The following is a 25,295-nucleotide window of genomic DNA, read 5'->3' on the forward strand; positions in this document are numbered from 1 at the left end:
ACGGCTCCTTATTCAGGGGCCGCGGAGAAGAGCACCTTTTGTGAACCAGCGGCGGGCCGGATCGAGTGCAGTCCGACGAGGAGCCCGCTTCGCTGCTGCTGCGAAGGAGCGGTACCCGCGCCTTTCATTAAGGAGCGAGAGCGTGCGCACGGGCCAGGTGAAACTTGTGCCCGCGTTCGCCAAGCAGGGGGACGTCATCTTCCTGGTCGCCCGGCATTCAAGCATGCGCTGATGTATGACAGGCGGTGGCTCTCGCTCCCTCGCCATCCACTCATCTTGAGCTAAACGCTGCAGCGGCGGCGGCGACGTTTGGCGCCGAGGAAAATGCGGCCCTGGAAGAGAAGAAGAAGGAGCGCGTGGCAGAACGGGGACGGCGCCTCTTTGTTTACCTTCCGGGCAGCGGACGGTGCTCCTAGCTTTCTAAATGCGGAGGCCTCTACGAGAAGATCAGACGTTGTCGTCAGCGGGGCGACGACGCCTTCACTACCGGCAGTGCTGCAGAGCGATCGAGGTAAACGAGCGCAACCGAACCAGGAAGTGCGAACTGATGTACTGTATACGGTCTACAAGGCTTCAAACGGGCCGAACCGAAGGATCAGGTCACCCACGTAACAACTAACATACCCTCATGTAATGGACCGGTTGGGACGCTAGATTAACCGATAAAAGCGCTAGTGATATACTGGGTGTCCAGTAATGGCCACTGAAATCCTGCTTGGCTGGCGCTGTGCTCCAAACGAAATGCGGTCGACTACCGTATCTTAGGTCAAGCCAGAACAAGCTCAGATCGGGTGCCCGTTGTCGGGCCTGCTTTTTCTCTGTACACAATTTGCAGCGCATCTTATCTTGGCTTCTGAGGGTCATTGAGTGCGTACTGCGGTCGTCCCGAGCACGTTCGAATTAAACGCACGTGTCTCTCGGGTAAAATCACCTCTCTGAACAAACCGTGCATTCCGACGAAGCATTGCCCGCATCCAAAACGAGCAAAGAAAGAAAATATCGCAACAGCCAACACACCAGGAGGTTTGTCTCAAGAGTTATCTGTATAAATAGGCCGTATAAAACGCCTGGTCTATGTTTAGACGCCCATGTTCCCCTTCGTACTCTTCGACAGCGTTATGCATCTGATGAAGCGTATGCGCATCTGTGGACACGACGTATATGCAGCGAACGTTGCCCGCCTGTCTCTTAGCGCCTGTTCGTCTCTCTGAGCCGCAATCAAGGTCAGGCGAAGCCATCTCGGCATCGGTTCTGCCGCGGGGTTTCTGGCGACGTCCAGAGCGGCCTGATACGCGCCCCATGCGGAAAGGGATACCACCACATTGAGGCCGCTCCAGATAGGACGACGTGATGGCGCGCCATTGAACCCGTCTTGCACCGCGACGATACGATCGCGCGCCCAAAGATGCGTTTTTCCGCCTCCCAGTTCCGGGGGACAGGGACATGTTACGGGTAGCAACGTAACGTTGCTGTCTGAGTGCCAGAGCGATCGTCGTTATCATTACGTGTGTCGTTTTATGGACACCTCCGCGACGAACTGTGTTCCGCCCGTGTTCCATATACCGTGGCTAAAAACGTTTCCGTGTATACGCGTGGTCCCTCTGTCGCCAACACAATGCACGGAGAGTGCGGCCGATAAAACCGTGTACGTATGGACGAATGCATACGTATAGAGAGCTCGCAGTCACTTGCTTCTCTGTCGTTGCCTTTTTCTGCATGGCTAACATCGCAGATTGCGCGTTGAGCTTACAGCGTCGAGGGATGGCCGGTAGTGAAGAGGACGCAGGAAAGCAGAACATATTGTATCCCACTCGTAAGAAAACGATCACCGCCATTTCGCCTGCTCAAATGCGCGTACAACTTCGGGAATGAATATTGCTTTCTTTGTTGGCAAGCACAATGTTGCGATTATTCCTTTGCAGTTCCATCGGGGCAACGAGGCCACTGATGATATGTTTGCCGGTGCGAGCACTGGTGGCTGGGGGTGCAGTTTCTGAGTTCTTCGGATGAACGCTCGCCTGTTACTTGCTTCAATTGGCAAAGCAAAAAAATGATCCGAGGTCGGGCCTTCTTCCACCGTAAGTGTAGGCTACGTGATAACGTCTCATCTTAGACTTCAAATAGAGATCAGAACTCGTAAACATGACCCCCCTCTCCCCTCCCCCTTCGTTGAAAGATCGGCCGAGAGTCATCGTTGGCGTTTTTCCTGTGGGCGTTCAAGCGAAATCGCAGCCATCACCTCGAACAGGGCTTGGCCACGCTTCAATAGCAACTGCGTTCTGTTGTCTTTACTTCTGTCAGCAGTTCTTTGAGCGCGCATGTTCACTCCTTTCACTGCGTATAGGACCAGGCCTTGAAGACTGGCGCGGCGCGGAGCGCTGGCATGCCATTTGTTTTCAGGGTTGACTGTGTTCGTTTTACAGGAATCAGCAAATGAAACATCTGTCTTTGCATGTTTCACCACTGTTATGTATCGTTACTAGCGCCCCCTACATGGACCGCTATCAAAATAAAGGGTAGTCCCGCCGTCGCGGCCAGCAGAGTCCAAACACTTGCACCAGCGCTACCATCAATACGTCGTATAGGCGCATGCATCGGCTCATGACATCTACCCTTTTATGACAGCTGTGGTCAGAGGCGTGGACTGCACCCCCTTCATTACTCCTACGCGCATTACCCCTGCGCCCCCTTCATTACCCCATTAACCCTACGCGCAGTCGACACAGATGTGGATGAGGAGACAGCCATCGCTCTTTCCCCCTTCCACCACAACCGCCACCGCCGTTATCAGCCACTCCAAGCGTGCAGTCCAAAACTACGCCTGCGGTCGGACTTCTGCTCCTACGCAGCGCATCATATTACGAAGCCAATATACGCCCCTTGTTATCATCATATAGGACTCCCCTCAATACCTCCTACTCGGCAACACTTCCGCCTATAACATCGCCTGCGAATCAGACTACCAAACAAAGGCAGGAAGGCATGCATAGCTTACCCACAAGGACACGCTCACCAGCTACCACGCAGCGTATACCGACTGGCCCTCAGCAAGTACCCAGCAGGCCAAAATACATTGACCAGTAGTCACAAGTACACCTGGTGCCTCCTGCAGACCAACACATTCCCCACACTCACTCAGTACGTGTACATTATCTTGATCGCTACATTAATGCGTGCAAGCTTTGCAAAAAACCCACAAACCTAATCCACATTCTGTGGGTATGTCCGCAAATGTCAACCCCACGGAGCAGTGAAAGGCACTAATGTGCTGCTCTTGAGTTCAAGCTGCTGTAGTGGCCTACGGGGCCGACAGGGCACAGAGCTCCTGACCGCTTGATTAACCAACCTACTTCAATTGCTAAAAGTGAAATCGCCATCAATCAATCAATCAATCAATCAATCAATCAATCAATCAATCAAAAACAGAGGGTCGCTCTTGTGTTCGTGCCGCCGCGTCTTAATTGCGGTAGATAACGTCGCATTACGACCGCAACCAAAATAACTGCTACGCTTTTCTTGTTATTTTAAAAGCAGTAACATGCATGATCCTCTTTTACCTATCGTAGCCCTAGATGTTTATGCCGACGCAGTTTTCAGGCTACCGTGTGCAACCTTTTTTCATCTGTCCCTTTCCGTGCGAAATTCGAAAATAGATTTAATTTAACACTGCTCCGTATATTATTTCGCTGCTTTGTGATCTGCTTCATATCCTCTAGTAATCAGCCGGTGGTCGAAACTCGTTGATTGCTATGCTGAAAATGCTTCTATCTGTATGCACTCATTTCTTGTCTCAGTAAACTGATGCGCCTTATCACAGGGCACGATTTATATCCCTAAGTGCTTAACGTAATCACAACCCGCAGGCGAAGCGCCGCATGACAAGGCATCAAAGAAAGAACACCAGAACCTCCCATGGCAACGTTACTAGATCCTATGCAGCGCCTCCCTGTTTGGCGCCCGATTCAAACACATGTTGCCGACAAGACGTTAAAATTCGTGCTAAAGTGATAGTGTACAAACCCGAAATTTCGCGCTGTCGCTTGTACCTTCGTTCCATCGCTTGGCGTGTCAGCACGACACCATGTCGTTTCTCTCTGCCAAGTACCCCATACTACAGTGCTCTATACCCATACCGTGGAGCCTAAAAAACGCAAACTTCAGGCTCCCCACGAAGCCCACCTGTCGAGGTCCATCATTCACCACCGTTTCGTCCTTTTTTATTGCCTCTCTCACTAAAAATGTGCAGCTTAGCGTACGCCAGAATCGCCGATAATAAGTCATGCGCCACGCTCGCAAAGCTACCCGCATGTTGGAACGTCTTGCGAGTGGCTGCTGCTTGTCTCACGGTTACCGGCGACGCGATAGTCAATGCATGGCCTAACCAAGCATTGCTGTTACACGTCGACGCCTTACTTAGCGCTGCTCGGTTTTAGAGAGACAGACTATAATAGCGTTTTCCTTCTTTCTTTCTCTCGCTCTCGTTGCTCGCGGCGGTAGTTGCATTGACTCCCTGACAGCCGGCGGCGACGTGCTCTTTCCGGACTACTACCTGTGTGGCCCGAGCGACCAGCGCTGCGGCCGTATATCACTGCTCCGTGCACTCCCGCTGTCTATCTGCCATTGGCCCGATAGCTCTCGGCAACGAGAAGACGACCTTCTGCTTCCCGCAAGGCGGCACACTTGAACCACCTCCACATAGCGACAAAAATATATGTTTTCTTTTTGAAATGGGCCTAACACAACTCTAGAGCGAACGCGATAGCCCTCCTCACTAGTTCGCAGCGGAGCAAAAGGTGCGACAGCGGGCTCTCTGCTTCCTGCTGTGTTCTCGTAAGCTCGCGGGCCAGCCGCGAAGGTTTAGAACCCGTCGCAACGGGCTTATACGGCGTCTGCTCTGCTATAGGATGTGAAAGGCAACAGAAGCTTTCCGCGGGTTTCGCGAAGGCAACAGGGTAAGAGAGGCAGACCCTCCTTGTAGAAGCATCCAAATGGGTTTACCATGTTTCTTCTGACAGCTCTGTGCGAGGCTGCGCGTTGTATACCACAGAAACTTCTCTCGCGCATCGACTATAGTTGGGGGCATACAACGTCCATGCCACAATGAGGGCGTTCTTCTGGCGACGCCCGTGAGCGTTTCTACACTCGCTTTCATTAAGCTGGCAGGAAGTATGCTGGCGGCTAAGTGTCGTCTGTAGCGGAGTCCTTAAGAGTTGCGGCACCCGCTCCCAGCCCCTAAGTATTGCAGTCGGATCGTTTTTCACTACTGGACCACGTCTTCCAGGCACGTAGGATCGAATATAGTCTAAAAGCCCCATTCTACGGAAAATCGGGCTTCGGCGTTGTGAGCGAAAAAACACGGGTATGGCTTTTGCAGGGGTAACATTGCCGGGAAGTGATTCGTCGGCGGGTTTGTGACATAATGAGACCATATGATATATGAAAAAGTTGGGAGGAGCGGCCAGAACGGACAGCTGTTCACAACCAAACGATGGAGCGAACTACGAGCGGCGGTGACGTAGCGATATATTTCGATCGTGTTGCAAGTTGCAACTGTGTTGTTCTGGCAGCTCGCGACAACTTGAAGCAGGTTTTGAATCGCCGCGGCAGAAAACGCGAGCATTTTCGCTTCCATGTGAAGCAGCCTTTAGACCACTCAGGCATGTTCGTACAGCTTTCTGCCTATGTCCGGTGGCATTTCAATAGCGTAGTAGTTAACAACTGTGCTCTTAATGAGCGCAAAGGAGATAATAAAGGAAAAAATTAAGGGGTTAATGTATAAACTAGTAAGGGTGGCGCAGGCGGTATCCATTAACGCAGTCGCATCATATCCTCAAACGCGGGGTCGAAGTGTGCACAGTAATTTTATTGGCTTGTTCTGATTCACCTAGATCCCTCTGTTTTTGCCCTGATGTCCACCGCTGTTTACACACGGAATTAAGTGATCAGCACCAAACTCTCAGCTCTATAGTCATCGACACAAAGCGTGAAACTGAGTCGCACCATGTCGAAGGCGTACCAAGCGGCGAAATCACACGGTGTTTCCCTCAGCCCGAACACTGGAGCTCTGGTGAGGGATCCTCGGACCTATGCGCGCGTAGCATCTCTCGCGAGAGCGGCTGGTTTCTGTCCGCAAGCCGGTCTCGTACTTCTCACCGCGATGCGTCCGGTCGTGTTTCTGGCTAACCCGCTTGTCCAGTGCGTGCGAGCTTTCCGGCAATCCTTGCCTCTCCGTGCTCTCCTCGTTGCATAAGCGTACGTGTGGGACTTCACTTTCGGAGCAGCAAAAGCGGCATTTCTCATGAAGGGTCACTCCCCCCTCTGACACGCCGTCTTTGTCGGCGTCATGTCGTGCGACAGAGACCTTCTGCTGCACGTTTCACTCGCAAAGGAGACCCTGAGTTATTCGAAATGGAGCGCCGGGACTGCGCACAAGGAGGGGATGCCTGATCGCCAGCGAACAGTGACCGATATGGGCTCAAACTCAGAATTACGAATATTTAAGGCAAGTGCCCTCCGAAAATAATTATTGGTTAGCATTTGTCGCTCACATATGGCGTCTTCGTCTGCTTGAGGCCAGATGTATGAATGGAGTACAAGTCATGCATATGATAGCGCCCGCGTTAAAGATGTCCTGCATGTCTCGGCTACATCATGGGGAGGACCGAGCTGCTGGCGGACTTAGTCCCGAAACACGTGCAATGGGCAGAAGAGAGCACGCGTTGTATTCGCATTTCTAGAAAGCATGTTGGGCCACACTCCCGTGGACGACAACGTCCGTAATCCGATCGAGTGTGAAGAGTGTGGACCTCATCCTGCATGTCTCGGCTACATCATGGTGAGGACCGAGCTGCTGGCGGACTTAGTCCCGAAACACGTGCAATGGGCAGAAGAGAGCACGCGTTGTATTCGCATTTCTAGAAAGCATGATGGGCCACACTCCCGTGGACGACAACGTCCGTAATCCGATCGAGTGTGAAGAGTGTGGACCTCATCCTGCATGTCTCGGCTACATCATGGTGAGGACCGAGCTGCTGGCGGACTTAGTCCCGAAACACGTGCAATGGGCAGAAGAGAGCACGCGTTGTATTCGCATTTCTAGAAAGCATGTTGGGCCACACTCCCGTGGACGACAACGTCCGTAATCCGATCGAGTGTGAAGAGTGTGGACCTCATCCTGCATGTCTCGGCTGCATCATGGTGAGGACCGAGCTGCTGGCGGACTTAGTCCCGAAACACGTGCAATGGGCAGAAGAGAGCACGCGTTGTATTCGCATTTCTAGAAAGCATGTTGGGCCACACTCCCGTGGACGACAACTTCCGTAATCCGATCGAGTGTGAAGAGTGTGGACCTCATCCTGCATGTCTCGGCTGCATCATGGTGAGGACCGAGCTGCTGGCGGACTTAGTCCCGAAACACGTGCAATGGGCAGAAGAGAGCACGCATTGTATTCGCATTTCTAGAAAGCATGTTGGGCCACACTCCCGTGGACGACAACGTCCGTAATCCGATCGAGTGTGAAGAGTGTGGACCTCATCCTGCATGTCTCGGCTGCATCATGGGGAGGACCGAGCTGCTGGCGGACTTAGTCCCGAAACACGTGCAATGGGCAGAGAACACGCTTTGTATTCGCATTTCTAAAAAGCATGTTGGGCCACACTCCCGTGGACGACAACGTCCGTAATCCGATCGAGTGTGAAGAGTGTGGACCTCATCCTGCATGTCTCGGCTGCATCATGGTGAGGACCGAGTTGCTGGCGGACTTAGTCCCGAAGTACGTGAAATGGGCAGAAGAGAGCACGTGTTGTATTCGCATTTCTAGAAAGCATGTTGGGCCACACTCCCGCGGACGACAACGTCCGTAATCCGATCGAGTGTGAAGAGTGTGGACCTCATGTCTCGGCTACATCATGGTGAGGACCGAGCTGCTGGCGGACTTAGTCCCGAAACACGTGCAATGGGCAGAGAACACGCTTTGTATTCGCATTTCTAAAAAGCATGTTGGGCCCCACTCCCGTGGACGACAACGTCCGAAATCCGATCGAGTGTGAAGAGCGTGGACGTCATGGTGTGCCGATGGCAACTGTTGGCCACGAGACGAAGCCCAGTGGCGAAGAAAAAAACGAGACAGCTGAAGTTCAAGGGCGTTATATTTAAGCAAGGATCCGCCTTCTTCCGTGCTGCGCCAATGCGTGGCGACAAACACAGGACCAGCCAGAGATTCGGGGTACGAGAGCTGAGGCAGGCGATACTGATTACCCCAGTGCAGTCGGCTGTTTCCGGTACTATCAAAGAATTACGGCGATCAAGACAGCAGCCCCGGGCACAACAATCTACCAGCATTAGCAAAATCAAGTAAAACGGTGGGGAGGAGGAGGTAGAGATGGTGGTGGAGGAGGGGGGAGGGGGGGGGGAATAAGCTCTCAGATTACCTGGTCTTCTTATATACAAGGGAGGGTTTTAGCTTCCATGATCTGCAGGCAGCGGGCAAAAATTTAATAGAAACTATAACGTGGAGCAAGAAGGCGGCGCTTGGTGTTCTCTGCGCAACCATACAGCTTGTACCGTATACCACTGCTCCACCTAGAGCCGGCAGTGATAAAAAAGCTTGACGGACTAGACGAATGAAAGAAATTTAACGTTTCCTCGATGAAGATCGATATCCAGAGCCATGTTGCGCCAGCTTATTCACAGCGGCTAGCAAGAAGCCGACCGGCTGGGAGAAACTTTCAGACGCAGGACTATATAGGTTCACCTGCTCGCAACCGCCGATTCTGAAGCTCGCGTTTGGATTCCAGACAGCCTTCGCGGCCCTGTTCTGATGTTAACTGAACGCTAAGTCTCGTCTGCATCTCTGGCTATCACTCCATGCGAAACGACGAGTGCTCTCAACTAGCTTCTCTGAATTTCGCCACTAAGCCTCCCTTCCACAGTCTGTTTAATACCATCAGCATTAACTCTTGAGGCGCATGCGCCCCACCGGCGTGGCGTGGTGGCGCAGTGCCCAAGGATGCGGGATCAAATCCCGGCCTAGACGGCCGAGGTGGCGAAAAGCAAGGCGCCCGTGTGCTGTGCGATGTCAGTGCACGTTAAAGAGCCCCAGGTGGTCGAAAGTTCGAAAGCCCTCCACTACGGCATCTCTCATATCCCGAGTCGCTTTATGACGTTTAACGTCATTAACAAACCAAACCAAACTTGAGACTCATGGGCAGATGTAGGCAGTCTCAGGGTTATTTGGGGTTTTCAAGAGACGTGTAACCGCATGAGTTGCCGGGCTCCTGGAGCTGTGAAAAATGCGTAAGTGATAATCATGACAGTGAAGACCAGCAGTGCAGATCGATGGCTGACGTCCAACACAGGCCAAATACCTGGGCAACCTCAAAAAAAAAAAATAATAATAATGAAAGCACGCATCGTCGTTTTCTTTTTCACTCTGCCTGTTCCAATCCAAGACAAGAGGGGCGGGGTCAATTCCTCGGCGCTTCTCGCAAATTGCAAGCAACGCCTGCGCATACCGTCCTCCCTGCCTGTACGCAGACGTGTAAAGCTGAGCCGGGAAGAGGTGTCGGGACGGAGGCTGCAGGCATCGCGTGCGCGACCTGTGCGGCAGCCCCCGCCGAGCGCCGCGGCCGACAGGATATTTAATTTCGGCGAAGGAGCGGCGAGGTCCCGCTGACGGAGTCGACGGGGGGCACCGCGCAGTCGTCACGCTGCCGCCGACCGTACGACGTGCGGGAGGACCGACCGAGCTGCTCTGTCGGTGCAAGATTAAAGGACGAAGAGTGAAGGAGGCGAAAAGAAGAAAATAAAAAGAAGAGTGGATTGACGTATACGCAACCTGTCTCCCGCCGTCCTTCTTCCCTCTGCGGGCTTCTTTGTCGTGTTCTTCGGCTTATATACTTCCTGATCGCCCAGTCTTGTCGCACTCGCTGCCGCGTCTGCGGGTGATCGAGACGATGTTGACAGCGCTTATTTGCAAGAAATGCCTGATATACTACACGCTCATACCAAAGAGCGTTTGGTGGGGAAAACACCTTGTCAGGTATATATTGTAGAACACAGCGATATAAATTCAATGGAGAAGGATGAAATTAACCACAGTTTATTATCAAATCTTTAAGCTTCAAAGCTTCCACTGTTGAGCATTTATTTCGACACTCCGAGAGTGGAGTAGAATTGAAAGAAACAATCATCCTTCTATCTCGGATTTTATTCTTTTTCCTGTTTATTCTTGTGCGCCCTCACTAACATCGGCTGATAGACCCGTGACTGCGGTGCCGGCGAAATGAGGACTGATACCAAGCAAGCAGCCGTCGGATCCGGGGCTGAAGCTTGTGCTCCCCCATACATAGCAAAGAGAGAAATAATGAATAGAAAAAAAAAAGGAATTGTTATAGATTACGGGCTTCAGTGGATGCCCTTCAGCATTGTTCTCAACAGAACCAACAGCGTTGTAGGGCTTGATCGAAACTGAGCTCATATCGACGCAACGGCCGACATTCAGCCCCGCGATTCGTGGGTGTGCGCCTTGGCGCAGGAGGGATCCCAAGTCGTGATCGGCTCTCCGCTCCCATCCGAGCACAGCTTGGGCACGCACCGCTGACGTGCGCGAGACCGTGATTACGGACCGAAGACGATCACTGCTTTCACCGTTCCCGCGCGCGCCCTGCAGCTCACGCGCGGCAACATCGCGTCGAAGCAGCCGACGGGCGCGCGCATACAAGGAGGGTGCCGTGGCGCAGAACTCGCAGAAGCTTTTGAACGTCCGCCCATGCCTCGCAGCGCGCTGGGTGTTCGCGGACGTGAACCCCTGCATGATCGTTGATCGGCTGTGGGTGAGCTCGCCTCTCGGCAACCCCTCCATTACAGGTGCGCGCATGTCCTCTCCGCCATATCAGTCGTTTCTTTTTCTTTTTTTCTTTTTCATCTAACATGCAAGATAGCTTCTTCCATTATTGTCAAGGTAGGAGTTGGCGCCGCCTTTTATACATAGCCGCAAACCGGAGTCGTCGCATTCTTAATTTGCAGACGATTCTCGGCGGCCACAGAACGTTGGAACTGTGTGCTCTATTTTTTATTTTTTTTTATTATTTTTTTTTTAGAACAGAGAGGCTGGGCGACGAAACATTGGATTCTCTGTCCTACAGGCTGAAATATTCACGGTATGAGTTGAAGCTAGCGATGCTTATCCCAATAGAATAGAAAATCGTATGTACCCTCTTTGAGCGCCCTCATTTGCTCCAATCAGCGAAAGTAGCTAGCTGCGAAGTCACAGCGTCGACATCTGATCACAACGAGAGCGGAAAAAAAAAAAAAAAATCTCTCACAGGCGTCTTCTGCTCAGCGTCTTTTTAATAGCTTGCCTTACACTTTTTTTTTTTTATTTTTGCATGAATTTTCGTCAGAGGCCCGCATGTCGATCGCCTCGAAGCAGCAGTGAGTTTTCCTCCTTACTGATACCATGCATGGCGCTCCGTGGATTTCTTCGAGGCGTTACAGGAATCTGTATGTCTGCTCCATTTTTCCAAATCTCCAATGTAATCAACCATAAAGCTCTCTTCATGTCAATATGAGAGCCGCAAACAATGCAGGCCTGATTAGAGAAGTACGTTCTCGGACTTAACGCGCAGCATAAAATTAGCTTGCGTAGTTTTCCTCATGCGCGCTTGAACTCGATGATCGCCGGAGAACTCTCGGTTTCGGCGACGCCTAGGTATAGACATAGCCGTACTCTTTCTCTCACTCATTCTCCTCACTGGTTCATGTGTTCGCAAAGTTTCGAAGTGGCCGCAACGCAACCGGTGGCCGTGTGTTGTACGATGTCAGCGCACGTTGAAAAACCCCAGGTAGTCGAAATTATTCCGGGTCCTCCATTACTACGAATCTTTCACCCTACCTTCGTAGCGTGGTTGAGGCATTCATCCATGAACTTAAGCAGTTAAGTGTCATTCACGCCTTCAGATCCTACCACAGAGTATGAGGGTACCGTATGAAACCCCCACTACAAAAAATATGTTAATCAATAAATTAGAGCGCATCCAGACACTCAGCACTAAAGCTTATTTACTCAATTTACGCGAAACTAGCGATTACCGGTAAAATAAATGTGAAACCGGCCAAAGAGACGAAGACGAGAGAAGTGGACGGGATAAACGCTACTTGTAGTTTAGTTTATTCTGTCTTATAAACTGCTGTTATGTGCAAAGAAAGCGGTTCGCACACACTCCTCATGATTCATTTTGCATTACGTGCACGTTGTTTCTCCTCATTGATTATATTTTGGTTGAAAACTTTTGGCGAATACGTTACGCTAGTCCTTGCTGTTACATCTGCGCAGGGCAGGATAAGGTTCAGAATAACTTATTTATTTTATTTATTTATGAAATACTGCGGACATTTCGCATGTCCAAGCAGGAGAGGGAGGGTACATAAGTGACAGTATATCAGACATCAGCAAGCGCAAAAAGGCCAGCAAGAGCAAGCTGTTATACAATCTATGCATTAATTTCGAATAACACAGCAAGTACATGATGCAACGAGACAAAATAAAAAAATGCACAGCACCAAACAGCTACAGTACATCAATCAAGGAGGGTGAAAGAATTCAGAACTTGGGGGTTGAGCATTCCATTCAAACACTGTTCGTGGAAAAAAAGAGTATTTATATCTGTCGGTGCGCGCAAAAATGGGTGCTAGACACAAGCTGTGCTTATGGCGTGAGGGTCGCGTGGAATCTTTGGCGATATAGTTTTCGGGTCGGATACCTTGTCGAGAGAAATATAGTGACTGCAAGAATCTGAGACGTGCTTTCTTTCTTCTATCTACCAGTGGTTCCAATTCTGCAAGCTGCAACATAGCGGACGGAGAGTCGAGGCGCCTATACCGATTGAAGATAAAGCGAGCCGCAAGGCGTTGTATGTTTTTCGAGTTTTTGGACGTCGTCTGTTGTATAGGGGTCCCATGCGATGCAAGCATATTCGAGGCTCGGCCTTACTATAGATTTGTATGCTTTCAACCTCAATGCACTAGTACAGCTGGCCATACGAGACTTGAGAAAACAAAGCTTCCTACGGGCGGAGGAACATATATTGTCTATGTGATTTGTCCATTTCATGCAGGAGGATATTGTGACACCTAGATACTTATACTCATTTACCTCTTTGATTGCGTTATCATTGATGTGGTATTCAAACTTTAATTGGCTAATTTTTTTACTCACATGGATAGCAACAGTTTTATCGAAGTTGATAACCATTTCCCATTTGTCGCACCAATTTGCTAACAGCTGTAGGTTAGAGTCCAAAACCAACTGATCATCAACTGTTTTGATAAGTTTAAAAAGAATACTGTCATCAGCAAACAACTTAACGCACACAGACGGTTCTAGAGCTTTAACGAGATCATTTATATAAATATTGAACAGTACTGGGCCCAAGACCGATCCTTGAGGCACACCTGAGTAGACCTCTAAGAAGCGAGACTTGGCCCCATCGATGTCAACAAATTGCTTCCGGTTTGCTAAGTATGATGTCATCCAGTTAACTATTTGGGGCGAGACGCCTATCGTTTTCATTTTAGTTATCAGCTTATTATGGGGAACTCTATCGAAGGCCTTAGAATAGTCTAAATAGTCTAGTCTAGTTGCAAGCAGCGTTTGTCCCTGTGGCAGAGTGCATCATCAGCAACACGTGCGCATGCGACGGCCAGTGCGCATGTCTCAGACCGAGAGCGGCCGGTATAAATACCGTCTCACTGCGCAATAAAGATTCATTCCTCTTTCCCATATGCTTGCATGCTGCAGGCCCGTCCACTTCTCTCGTCCTTGTCTGTCTGGCCGCTTTGAAATTTATTATGTACTAGTCCAGCAAACAACTTTGTTAAACCACATGGCTATGCCAGCCTAATCATTCAAGCCGATTTACAAACCCTGTCACAGTGAAGAATAATTCCAGGATTAAAGTTTTTGTTCTATTTCACGACCACTTCCAAATAATAGGTTCGCAATACTTACACCATTTCAAACACTCATCTGGAACTAATCACAGTAAAATAGTCCGTCAACCATCAGCTGTGTAACAATTCACAAGTACGGTGTGTTTCCAGAGCCTATTTCTTATTGGAATAAATTACCCGAAGGTGCGGTAAAGTGTACGTCCGTGAAATTATTTGTTAATTTTATTCAGAAAATTGTCTCGCGCTTGGATGAGAGAACACCTCCGTAATTTTTTAACTTTTTGTGTTTCTTCTGTTGACCACATGATTGCACTGCAAACACTTCTGCATGGGCCCGAAAAGGGCCTGCAGTATGTTTAAATAAATTAGTTCATAATTGTATCTAATTGCAAATCATGTATAGGATCACGTCTCACTATTAGTACTCCGCACACTGATCGTGTGATTGCGTGGAATACACGGCAACTGCACGGTATCCGAGTTATACTTCATGCTCACCTGGCTCAGGTGCGTAGCCTGCAGAAGGATGAACTGCTGAATAATTGATCCAAAGGCAACACTTTTAACTTGATGAGGTGAACAAACGTGAGGAACAGAATGTTTAATAAAATTCTATTTCAAATTAGCTCAGCTTGTGAAGCAAAACAAAACAAGGTGCATCTGCTTTCGCTTTGTTTCATGAAGTGAGGTCCTACCACTTATTCTATAGTCGCGCATTATAATGATGAAAATAATTAATATTTCAGTACTGTACGATGGCGGTTCAGTAGAAATGGCCTGACCTGTTCACAAAAGGATTCAAAGCGCGCAAGACAAGATGGCATTGTTTGGAGAATACTTGTGCTTATGTTGCTTGTGGGGTTCTATTTGTATTAACCTGCCTATTTCCCTCAAACCTTTCAATTTCGAGCCAGTTCCATCCGTTTCTTCTTCCAGGCTTGAGCGTTGTGAATTCTCGGCATGAATTCGTGCCCACTAACCCGGCTGGCCGTCCTCTTGGTAGGCATTAAACCCTCAGATAAGGACAAAACATGCAGCATTCGGGGGTGCCATCGGAAATGACAGCCGAACAGGCGATTCCCACGTCAAAGCTGCCGCCCGACAGAATAAGATGCGGAGCGCAGCGCCGCGCACATCCGCGCGCCGGTCGAGGACCCCGTCCCGATCGGCGGCGTCGTTCGGGGCGTGGTGACAAGACGCGGCGCCGCCACTCTTCCTGCACGCACTCTGCCCCGTCTGCCGCCGCCGTACACGGCCCACCGTGCATACCCGATCGGGCGGCCACAGGACTGCGTCCGGCGAGCGCTTGAAGCGACGCTACCTTTGGCTGTGCGGTGCCTGCAGTACAGTGCATCGAGGTTGCGAACGGTTCTGTCGGGACAACGCCCACGAGAGTGCGCGCGAGCCGCCCCAGGAAGCTGGCCCCCTGGCGGCACTGGGGATAGCGATGTAAGCGCGGTGGTGACGATGGGATAATAACGATAAGGCGGTGAATAAATAAGAAGAACACTAACGCAGCGGCGCGTCTTGTGATTGCTGGTTAATGTCCCACGAATATGAAGGACGCCCGTGAAATGAAGGCGTCCGTGCTCAGCGGGGATTTACGACCGTGCCCCACAAGAATGTAATACCGTGAGCCGTATACGTGGGTGTCACCTTCACCACGGGGGACTTCTTTAGGTCGGCAACAAAAAGCACTGCCGCCATTAATTAGGGCGTGCGAAGTCGATTCGTGCATTCTCATATTATGCCCGCGGAAAATCGGCCGAGCCTCTAGTCGTGCGCGAACTTTCGCTCAGAGCGAGAAAAACTTTTTGCACGGAACACATACGGCGATATTCGATGAAAAAAAAAAAAAAAAAAAAAAAAAAAAAAAAAAAAAAGCTATTATGCGTTTAGTTTGGCCTGATGAAAGTTCTCAAGCCCATTAATGCATCGACCTGTTAAAACCTCGATCGAATGCCTTCGGGGCCTTCTATACTGTTATAATCAAGGCATAATAATGGTGCGGCATAATCTCGCGCTGCTAAAGTTGATGAACGAATAAACAAGGCGTGGTAAACAAATAAATGCGAAATTAAAATCTGTTCAGTCTGCGAATTTGTACACTAACAGCAAATCTCAATCCGACCTATTTGCATTTTCACAGCCAGCATCCGATCACACAGATAGCAATGGATGGTAATGGATGGAGCATAATGAGTCCACGTATTTATCCCTTCTCTTGTTGCAGCTCGGATGACGTGCGGGCCTCTCTGGACTTTCTGGACAAAGTCATCGCCGAGTACAACGGCAACCCTATCGACGGCAGTGCGGCGCCAACCCCCGAGAATGACGCCTCTGTCCTCGCAGCCCCAAAAGTGTGAGTAGAGCCGGCAGGTACCGCTGTTGGGATGACCGCTATCACATCCGCTCCGCTTTTTAAGGGAATGCGCTTATAAGGGATCCTTGTTCGCGTATTTTCACTTTTGCTACTCGATTAATCAAGAATCTGCCGAATTTCGCCGACATATTATCGCACACAATGCGCTGATTAGCATACAGCCATAAGCTACCAAATTATTTGAAATACCACCCGACATAGATATGAAGCTGACACGACGGAAACTTGGGCATTTGGTTTGACATTGTCGGAGTAATTCGGAGCAACTCACGAGACGAGGACGAGACGAGTACACAGACACAGGCCCAATCGAACCGTATACGAACTGCCAACGTAGCTCAGAAGTATAGCGTATAGCTGACTGATCCAAAGGTATACATTGGTTCGATTCCCACCTCGACCATTATAAAAGGAGATGCCTCGGTTGGCCACCTGCTCGACCATGTGATGTGCACCTGCCAACTACAATCTGCCAGAAGAACGGTCAGGATTTCTCGCTCACAACAACAACGGCGATGTCGATGCCTGATTTTTTGGAGGGCTGTGACACACACTATCGCGTTAGGAAAACAAATGACTGAAACAAGAGCCTTGAAGCTACCCTTGGCACCCTCGCCTCGCATGCTTCATATTGCCTCGAAGCTTATGTTGTTGCTTTTTTTATGTCAGAAGAAGGCTGCACGCTGCTTAATCACTTAGTGAGACATGATTTCGTTTTTGCTGCTTTGGTTTGCGACAGAGTTTTGACCATTGTGCACCTTTGCAGTGCGGCAGAACCGATGCGTGTGGCCGGGCCGTTTATATCCCGTCGAGAGGAGCTTGCCTTCGGGGACATAATCCACAAGCTACGCTCTGTCGTTAAGCGGGGCGAGGAAGGTTGAAAGAGGGGCTTCTGCACGCAGTGCAATCTAAGCTCACGCTTTTTGCTTCCCGAGCCGTCTTGCTGCGTTTTGTCAGCTGTGCGCTGTGACATGCCGCTTTGATTGTAACCTTGTATACGTCGCTTCGCCACTGCGGAGACGCATGGCCATCTTAGAATGTTTCACGGTTCAACACTAAACGTATTTGCTTGCTTCATATATCGTTACGTAATTTTTTGACGCATATATTAACCTGAATGATCACGGTAATTTCTTCCACTTAAAATGATTATGCTATTCTATAAATTGTATTCGAGCTAGGAAAACAAGGTTTGCTACTGCTATTCTGACAGCCCCTGCCCAAGTCTCTTCCCCAGGTAGCCTTACGGCCATAAATAATGATTGAAATAAAATTTTTGCTTACGGCATCTGTTTCTCTTCATAGGTACATTTTGCATGTAGGTTGAGGGACCTATATTTACATTCGAAATTATTCGATTCAATTTGCAACCATAATTTGGTATTCGAACACCCCAAAGTTGTCACCCTGAAATGACTAAACTGAGTTATCGGCAGAAGGCGCTCACTCTTCTCCTCATGGCTGCTCTGTCAGTGTGGCCAGACGTCCATAACTGCACTTGGAAATAGCAAGGCTGTCTTCACCTATCTTTAGAAGAAGCACGTGAGCGACATTTATCGGCGAGAAATCACTCGAAATATTTGGTCGGATTGAGCGGTGGCGAGTTGAGCCCAGAATTTGGCTTATGAAAATGTATGCAGCCTCACCCGCTGACCGCACCACCACCGCGATGGGTAAAGACACTTTGGATTTTCGCTGGCGTTTTCTGTAAGTCAGTAATCTGTACTAAATGGAGCTGGCACGAAATCCTATTCATGCGAGAGGGTGTAGTCCAAGTACTGAATCTGGTGACATGGCCTGGAAGGTATATTCCTTTGATGTTGTGGTTGGTTTCGGTATATCCGAATTTTGGCATGAACTGCTTTTGTAATGAGCGATGACACACACAATTGCGGTTTAAGTTCATTATGTTGCATATAGAAACTTATTTTCCCAGATATATTTAGATACATACATACGAATAAATAAATAAATAAATAAATTAGTCTTGACTGGCATTCACTGTGTTAGTGTGGTTCCAAAGCGCTAATATCAATGATCGAAAGTGATTTTATACTATATGGTGAGCAGCTTCTCGAGAAGGCATGAGACATATTTTTATCTTACTAGTGCCTTCAAAACCTTTCTTGGCTGTCCCAATGTAAGACTGTGCTAGAGCAAGGCAAATAGTTCCAAAGGGACTGGGTGTAGCAGCTTAGTGGCTTTGGTGTTCGTCTGATGACCCCAAGGTCGCAGGTTAGATCCTGACTGCGGTAGCCGAATTTTGATGGCGAAGTAATGCAATAACGGCCGGAATCTCTGCGATGTCAGTGCATGTTAAAGGACCCCAGATAATCTAATTTATCCTAGTCCCTCCACTAGGATATCTCTTAGAAGCCTTGTGTTACCCCCATTTTACAGTTTCACAACACCATGAAATTCGACTTCTGTGGTATATCGAGAATACTCAGACAAAAAAAAAATATATAAAATAAAAAAATCACAGTTGACCTCTTTGTCTAGAGTAGATGCAAACATGAAATTAACTCGAGGAAAGGCGTACTGTGTTCAAAGGTGTCTCATTTCTGCCCCTGGTTATCCAAATTAGCTTGAGGTGTCCACCGAGAAGCGAGGTACACTCGATCTCGTGTGTATTGTACCTCGGTGTGTCGAATCGTTCAGTTCATCGAAATCTCAGAATGTCCCCTTAAAATTTCAAGCAAAAGTATGGGAGTGGTCGCGTTTGTCGAACTCCTGGTCAGTACATTCAATATGTAGAACTGCGCGCCGCGCCCCTGCAACGGGCGCTTCTCCTAATGCGCCCCACAGTCTTTTTTTCGCGCACGGAGTTGTGTCGGCTGCGCAGCCATGGACACCTGATTTGAACGCTAATGTTGGAAAACCACTTGGTGAGGTGAACTTTGAGCGCGTGTAAATAAAAGTGACCTTTGGTCCTGCGTGCTTGCTTTCAACGCGACATTTCTGTCATGCGGAAAAGCCGAACATCGCTTCATCGTGAGTGGTGCGGCAAAGCCTACCTTGCTAACCAAAAGTTCACGGCGACTCTCGCGCGGCCTGCTTCGCTTCTGAAGGAGGCAAACAAATCAGCGACTTAATGCGGCGAAAGCCTTTCTAAGGCTCATGGAGCGAGAATCTGTGCGCGAGAGCTGTGCGCATGATATGTGCGTCGCATCTATAGCTGATGTGTCACTCGCAAATAGCGGACGTGTGAGGAGGGAGATGAAAAATGAAAACGATTGATGGATATAGGTAATGAATAAAAGTTGGAAATAGACGCCCATAGAGTTAATGAATACTGCTAATGACTAATAATGATGATTAATAATGACCAAATCACTTGTATTGGCCAACATGTCAACCTACGACTTGTAATGACCGTAACTGACATAAAACATGTAAAAATGCTTAGCATATGTCAGACAACGACTTGCAACGACTGCAACTGACTCGAAACGTTGAAAGGCAAATGATAGGAGAGCAACGGTAGGCTCTCGCGGTTCTCCTCTAAGAGACCATCTAGTATTTTTAACTGAGTGATCACAGCGTTTATAGCGTGTCAGTAATAAAAGTAGCTCCTCTTATGGATCAGTGGCGGTTTTTGCCAAATCACTGTCCACAGCAGCTCTGATGTGAACCCCAATCCCAAGACACTTGTGCCACGCGGCGCGAGACGCGAAGTGCGACCAACGCGAGCTGCGACGCTCCCCAGTTCGTCCCTCCAAAATAATAATAAAATAAGTTCGTCCCTCCAAATAAGGAGCAGCAACCAACAGCAGCATCCGTTCTTTCGCATTACTCCAATGCACATTCTGCAGAGCTCTTTGATTTTTTCTTTTTGTTTTCTTGTCTGTTTACACCAGCCAGTCCTCAGTTACGAGTCAGTGTAGTATATCCGTCGATCCTGCCCCATCTTGGTGCTCTGTTGACTCTCCATAAAAGTTTATATAAAAGCCCCTATTATACATGTAGAGATGCTATCGAGTCGTCTTTTACCGTCTGTTGATTTGTCCTGCAGTGCACCGATGCTCAGTTTACCTTCTTTGAAATACCACAATGTTCGCTACGATATGACAGATCGGAAAATCAAATTCATAAATTCGGCTGAAATTAAGAGGCAATTACTCATAGCCATCCACCCAAGCGCAGCCATAGGGCTACAAAGGAAAGCTATTGTTCTCGTTCTCGCCCTACCGTCGGATCTGCTGACCGTCCTGGTTAGGTCAGTTTGTAGAGCGGCCGCCCCGGAAAAGTGGTAGTCCCGGGTTCGATCCGCGGACCAGGACGAATTTTTCTCTAACTACGAAGTCTCTGAGGAAGCTGTATAGCTCACCTTTGTAGCCATATTAGTAATTGCTCCCTTATTCCAAATCTACACCACCTTGGGGGATTCATTCGATCAATTTCGACTGAATCGCATTGAAATCTCATTTAACAATTTAATTCCTTACAGCTGCACTTATTGAACACTCAAGATAAAGCTTCTTGGTTATATTAAATAGGCAACGCTCAACGAGCACTTGTGATGCATTCGCTTACAACATCATTAAAACACTGCGGCAAAGATTTAAAAAAAAAAGTTCCCAACAAATACACGTCCACTCCAAATGCTAACCCAGAGCATTTCACCCCTGCTCATGCAGTAACGGTTCACTTCGTAACACAACACTGCAGTTAAGTATTTTTGTTTATGCAACTGCACTCACGGCGTCAGAATTCTTTCAGCACAGTTGTTAATAACCTACCACTAGCGCTTATATACCTAGGGCAGCTGATCTGGACTACACGAGTGAAATATCTAAGCGAATAAGAATGAATGGCGGGTGGTGCATTTCGCAGATACTGTCTCAAGCCATGAAGAGTGCAGGCTGCCGTCAGTATCACTCAAGATGGAAGTAGTTGTATTTTGCCACGGTCGACAGCGAACGCCTAAACGTCAGAAACATGGAGGCGAACTAAAAAGCTTAAAATTAAACTGATAAAAGCGCCGCAACTGAAGAAAATTAAAATGATTGGTTAAGAGCTCGAATCGGCGAGGATGAGCGAAGGAACAAACGTGGATTAAAGATAGTCTAGCTGAAATCAAGAACAAATGACCATTCATAGGGCAAGTAAAGCGGAGGCAAGATGACCAATGGTTCTTATATATGGTGATGAAAAGGATTGCATTACAAGGCATGCATATACATATCATGGGGCGGGTGGGTGTGGTTAGGGGCTGGGGTAAGGCATCTGCATCTGGCACATATGGTGAGGTTAATTGTAGGTTAATGGGAGCTGCCTTTGTCCATTAGGGAACATATGTTGATGATGATGATGACTGGTAGAGTCGCCTTCTATTGGTCGTACACGAGCATGATCAGTGGTCATCAGATTCAGTCAGACCAGTGCACGGGCTTAGCATGCGTTTCTATTCTGGGCCTTGTTGCTCGTTTATGAGTTGTTGAAGCTGCGAGTCTTCTTACAAATGTCCAGTTTGGTCCTGGAATTACGTGCGTTGAAATATTGTTTCGCGGACGTTTAAAGCACATTTAGGAATCCGTTAACTCAAATTTTATGCGTGAAGTTTCAGAATGCGTCAGAAAAAATGACGTTCGGGAGGTGCTTTTTATTACTTTGACCCTGTATCAAGCAATATCGGTGTTAAGACGTTTCGGGGCTAACTGGAACGACAGCAGCCCTGCGTAATAGCAGCTTGATCAGTCATACTAAAGAATATATACTCATATTTGAGCGTGCTTTCAAGGCAGAATATCCAGCACACGTTTCGCAAAATATGCAGATACTGCAGAAAGTTGAACATAGTGAATTACTCGTCAACGTTAAGTAAAAGCCGTGAGAGCATCGTATTGAATTGGCTCAGTAAACTCTGCATAATTACAAAACTGCTAACGACCAAATGGTAAGGGCTACCAGTATAAAAAGTCATCAAGAAATAATTCACTTCTGTATAAATTTATTGCTGAAATTCGCTCTTAACACCCAGTTATAAACTGGTTATTTTTATCCAACACCTAAATTTGCAGTAACATCACTACCGCCAAAAGCATCTATATTTCGTTCCTAATTTATATCGCTTCAAAATCGCGCTCATTAACACCTATATGCGCCGTTTTACGTACGTGATGCTTTATACGTTATCAGGACCTACAAAATTTGAGATAATCGGAAGATCTGAAACGTATACCGATACGAAAAACTGTGTTGTAGCATAGGGAGAACATCAGACGCGATAGACTTAAGCTTACGAGAGGGACTAACCGGTGTCGAATCGACGAAGTTTTTCATGGACGTCATTACTCGCGTATTCGTTTTGAACGTCCAGTAAGAACAGAGGCAGACACTCTTTCCCCCGCAGTTAGCGAGACGTTCACAAAGCAATGGTACCTAACTACACGACGACTATTACAGAAAACAAGACACGTTCGAAAAATCTAGTGATATGTACCTACGTGCTTCTTCCAGTGCGTTTGTACGAGGTCTGTTATTGTTTGGACTTCAACTGTTACCAAATAGCTGAGAGAGGGTTAGCAGAGCTTTGTTTTCTTTTCTGTTTAAATCGGAGATCTTCGCCGATGCGCAAACAGGGCGTCGCTGCTGATGCTGTTTGGAATAACGTGCTTTTGTACGCACACGTACTCGAACACCTTTTACGGCCCTTCAGCGGCAACTCCGTCAGACCCAAGGGAGCAATAAGAACAAATTCGAGTCGTTTCAACTTTTATTTACGACACTGGCATGGAAAACCTACTGCACTGTTCTGGCGCCATGCGACGGTCGTCCTGTGCTCCCTTCACCCACAACGCGGCCCTTTCTTTCGGGTCCTTGCTCACCTGTACAGACGCAGGAGTTGGCGGCGTTAAATATTATGGAGGCGTAAAGGTGTTAGTGCAGCCACGTGCGAAGGCGCAAACACCTCGGACGGCCAAGCGCGAGATGTAGCGCTATGGAAGGTAGCGTGAGATAAGTGCCGCATAGCCGTACCCTGTACAGCTGCTTCCTCGTTCGCAGACTGCATTCTCTCTTCTAACGAAACGGGAGATCGCAAGAAACTGTGCTCTGATATCGCTCAGTGGTATTCTTTTTTTTTTTTTTCGAAAATGAAAATGAGAGATGGCCTTGAATATCTGCTGGAACGTGGCACGGTTGCCGCCTGCTTTTGAGAGCGTACCAAGTTGTTGAGAGGTCACAGTACAGCGTTTACACAAAATCCGAGAAATGCGATCATTCTAGAGCACAATAATGGTTCCATCCGCTCACTAGCTCCTTCCCCTTACTTATTTTCATTAGTAAGTGTATACAAATGATGGTTTATTTCAAGAAGGTTGGAATGGAGGGTGACTCGCTTTCACCTCGTGTCTTCCGTTTTGTGTGCTGAGCAGGGGCCGTAAATGCAGTCTATGAACGAGACTTTTTACGTGAACAAAAAAAAAAAAAAAAAAAAAAAAAAACAATCTTAGTGAGAAGGCTATGTTACGAAATTTGGAAAGTTGTCCATTGGCACAAAAATTTTCCTTAGCATTGTTTACGTTATATTATACCTTAATTCATTCACATCTTCATTATTGTTTGTTGGTAGGGGGGTAAACAACAAAAACTAATCTCTCGGGGCTGACAGGGCTGCAGAAAAAAGCGATACGATATGTCGAAAACCTTGTGTACAATGATCATGTACACAAGGTATAATATATATATATATATATATATATATATATATATATTGTACTCTAAGAGCATTCCGTCCTAAAACTGAACCCATTATTTGAGTTTAAATTACTTTGCTAGGTATTTAACGATTTCAAACTTATACCTCTGTCACACGAGCAGATTTAATGTCATTCGAATCGAATGTCATTCGATGCATCGAATGTCATTCGGTTTCTTTCGGTGCTACACGGTAAAATATAATGTCCTTCGCAAATGGTAGCAATTACGATCAGCTACAAAAAATGCTGCCCTTAAGGAGCATCAGTGCGCATAAAAGGCGTTTGAAATCACTGTGTAACATTTTAAAGCTGATCAAAACATTTCTGTACGATAATTCAAGCGAAAAACATTATTTTTGGCTGTGCTGTAGCACTTTAGCCATAAAAATCCAAGCCAAGTATCGAGTCACCCAGAAATCAGAAATATGTAAACAAACAATATGGCTGAAAACAGCGGAGCGCGGATACACAGTGCGGAGACGCACGGAGACACGTAGAGCATGCAATTGGCGTCCAAACTGTGAGGCGCTCAGTCAAAACTTTAAATAGTTCCGAGATAAACATACGGGGAGATGCGGTTACCAAGGAACACAGAGCCCAAAATGATCGTGAGTCGCTGCCATTACTGAACCACTGCTGTGACCGAGAGTAATGCCGTTCCGCGAGAGTCTGCAGTGCTAATAATTTTACACCTAAATTAACAGGTTTTAAAACAAAACTTTAGAAATATAATTTTTAAATTTCAATGTGCGCAGAATATGTTGTTGCGTTACTTGTTTCTGCTGCGTATCTGGCGTCAAGAGTACACATTCGGTTCGCGATCGAATGCGAATGAGTTCCCCAAACTCATTCGATGAAGAATGTCATTCGAACCTAATGACATTAAATTTTCTCGTGTAGCATGGGAATAATGACATTAGATGCTAATGTCATTCGATACGAATGACATTAAATTTGCTCGTGTGACAGGGGTATTAATCCTATTAAATATGTTCAATTACACCTTATAAGTTAAGGCACGTCAGTTACAGAGTACCATTTGCTCGGACGAAGTACGGGACAGAAATGCTTTCGTTTTTAATTCCCAACGTTCTTAATAAACATGCACTGGCCATGGAAATTATTCAGAAAACTGTTTCCCAGAACACCTTCAAAAAGAAGGCTATAGATTTACCTTCTTTCTTGTTCAGGTATAAAGAGTTGTTTCATGCAGAAATCCCTATGTCCTTGATGTTCTGTTAACTGTGTGAATTTTCTT

At 47.8% G+C, this 25,295-nt stretch overlaps 2 protein-coding genes across 8 annotated transcripts in view; one reads left to right on the forward strand and one right to left on the reverse strand.

The window, feature by feature from the left end:
- LOC146198156 (uncharacterized) overlaps nt 1-25,295 on the reverse strand; it is a 251,384-nt gene that overhangs the window by 123,472 nt on the left and 102,617 nt on the right. For 2 of the 7 annotated variants that reach the window (XR_014704956.1, XM_084593503.1), the window contains exon 2: nt 2,996-3,106. The exons of the other annotated variants lie outside the window; for them this stretch is intronic. The gene's annotated coding sequence lies outside the window, so the exon portion shown is untranslated. The remainder of the gene's footprint in view (nt 1-2,995; nt 3,107-25,295) is intronic. 7 annotated transcript variants of the gene reach the window in all.
- Nucleotides 1-25,295, forward strand: part of LOC146198157 (uncharacterized) — a 76,443-nt gene that overhangs the window by 35,637 nt on the left and 15,511 nt on the right. The window contains exon 2 of the mRNA XM_084593495.1: nt 16,185-16,313. Coding sequence (XP_084449621.1) covers nt 16,185-16,313 — 129 coding nt within the window. The remainder of the gene's footprint in view (nt 1-16,184; nt 16,314-25,295) is intronic.

The sequence above is a fragment of the Amblyomma maculatum genome, chromosome 2 (assembly GCF_055883805.1).
Source record: "Amblyomma maculatum isolate TAMU_Amacu chromosome 2, ASM5588380v1, whole genome shotgun sequence".
NCBI lineage: Eukaryota > Metazoa > Arthropoda > Arachnida > Ixodida > Ixodidae > Amblyomma > Amblyomma maculatum.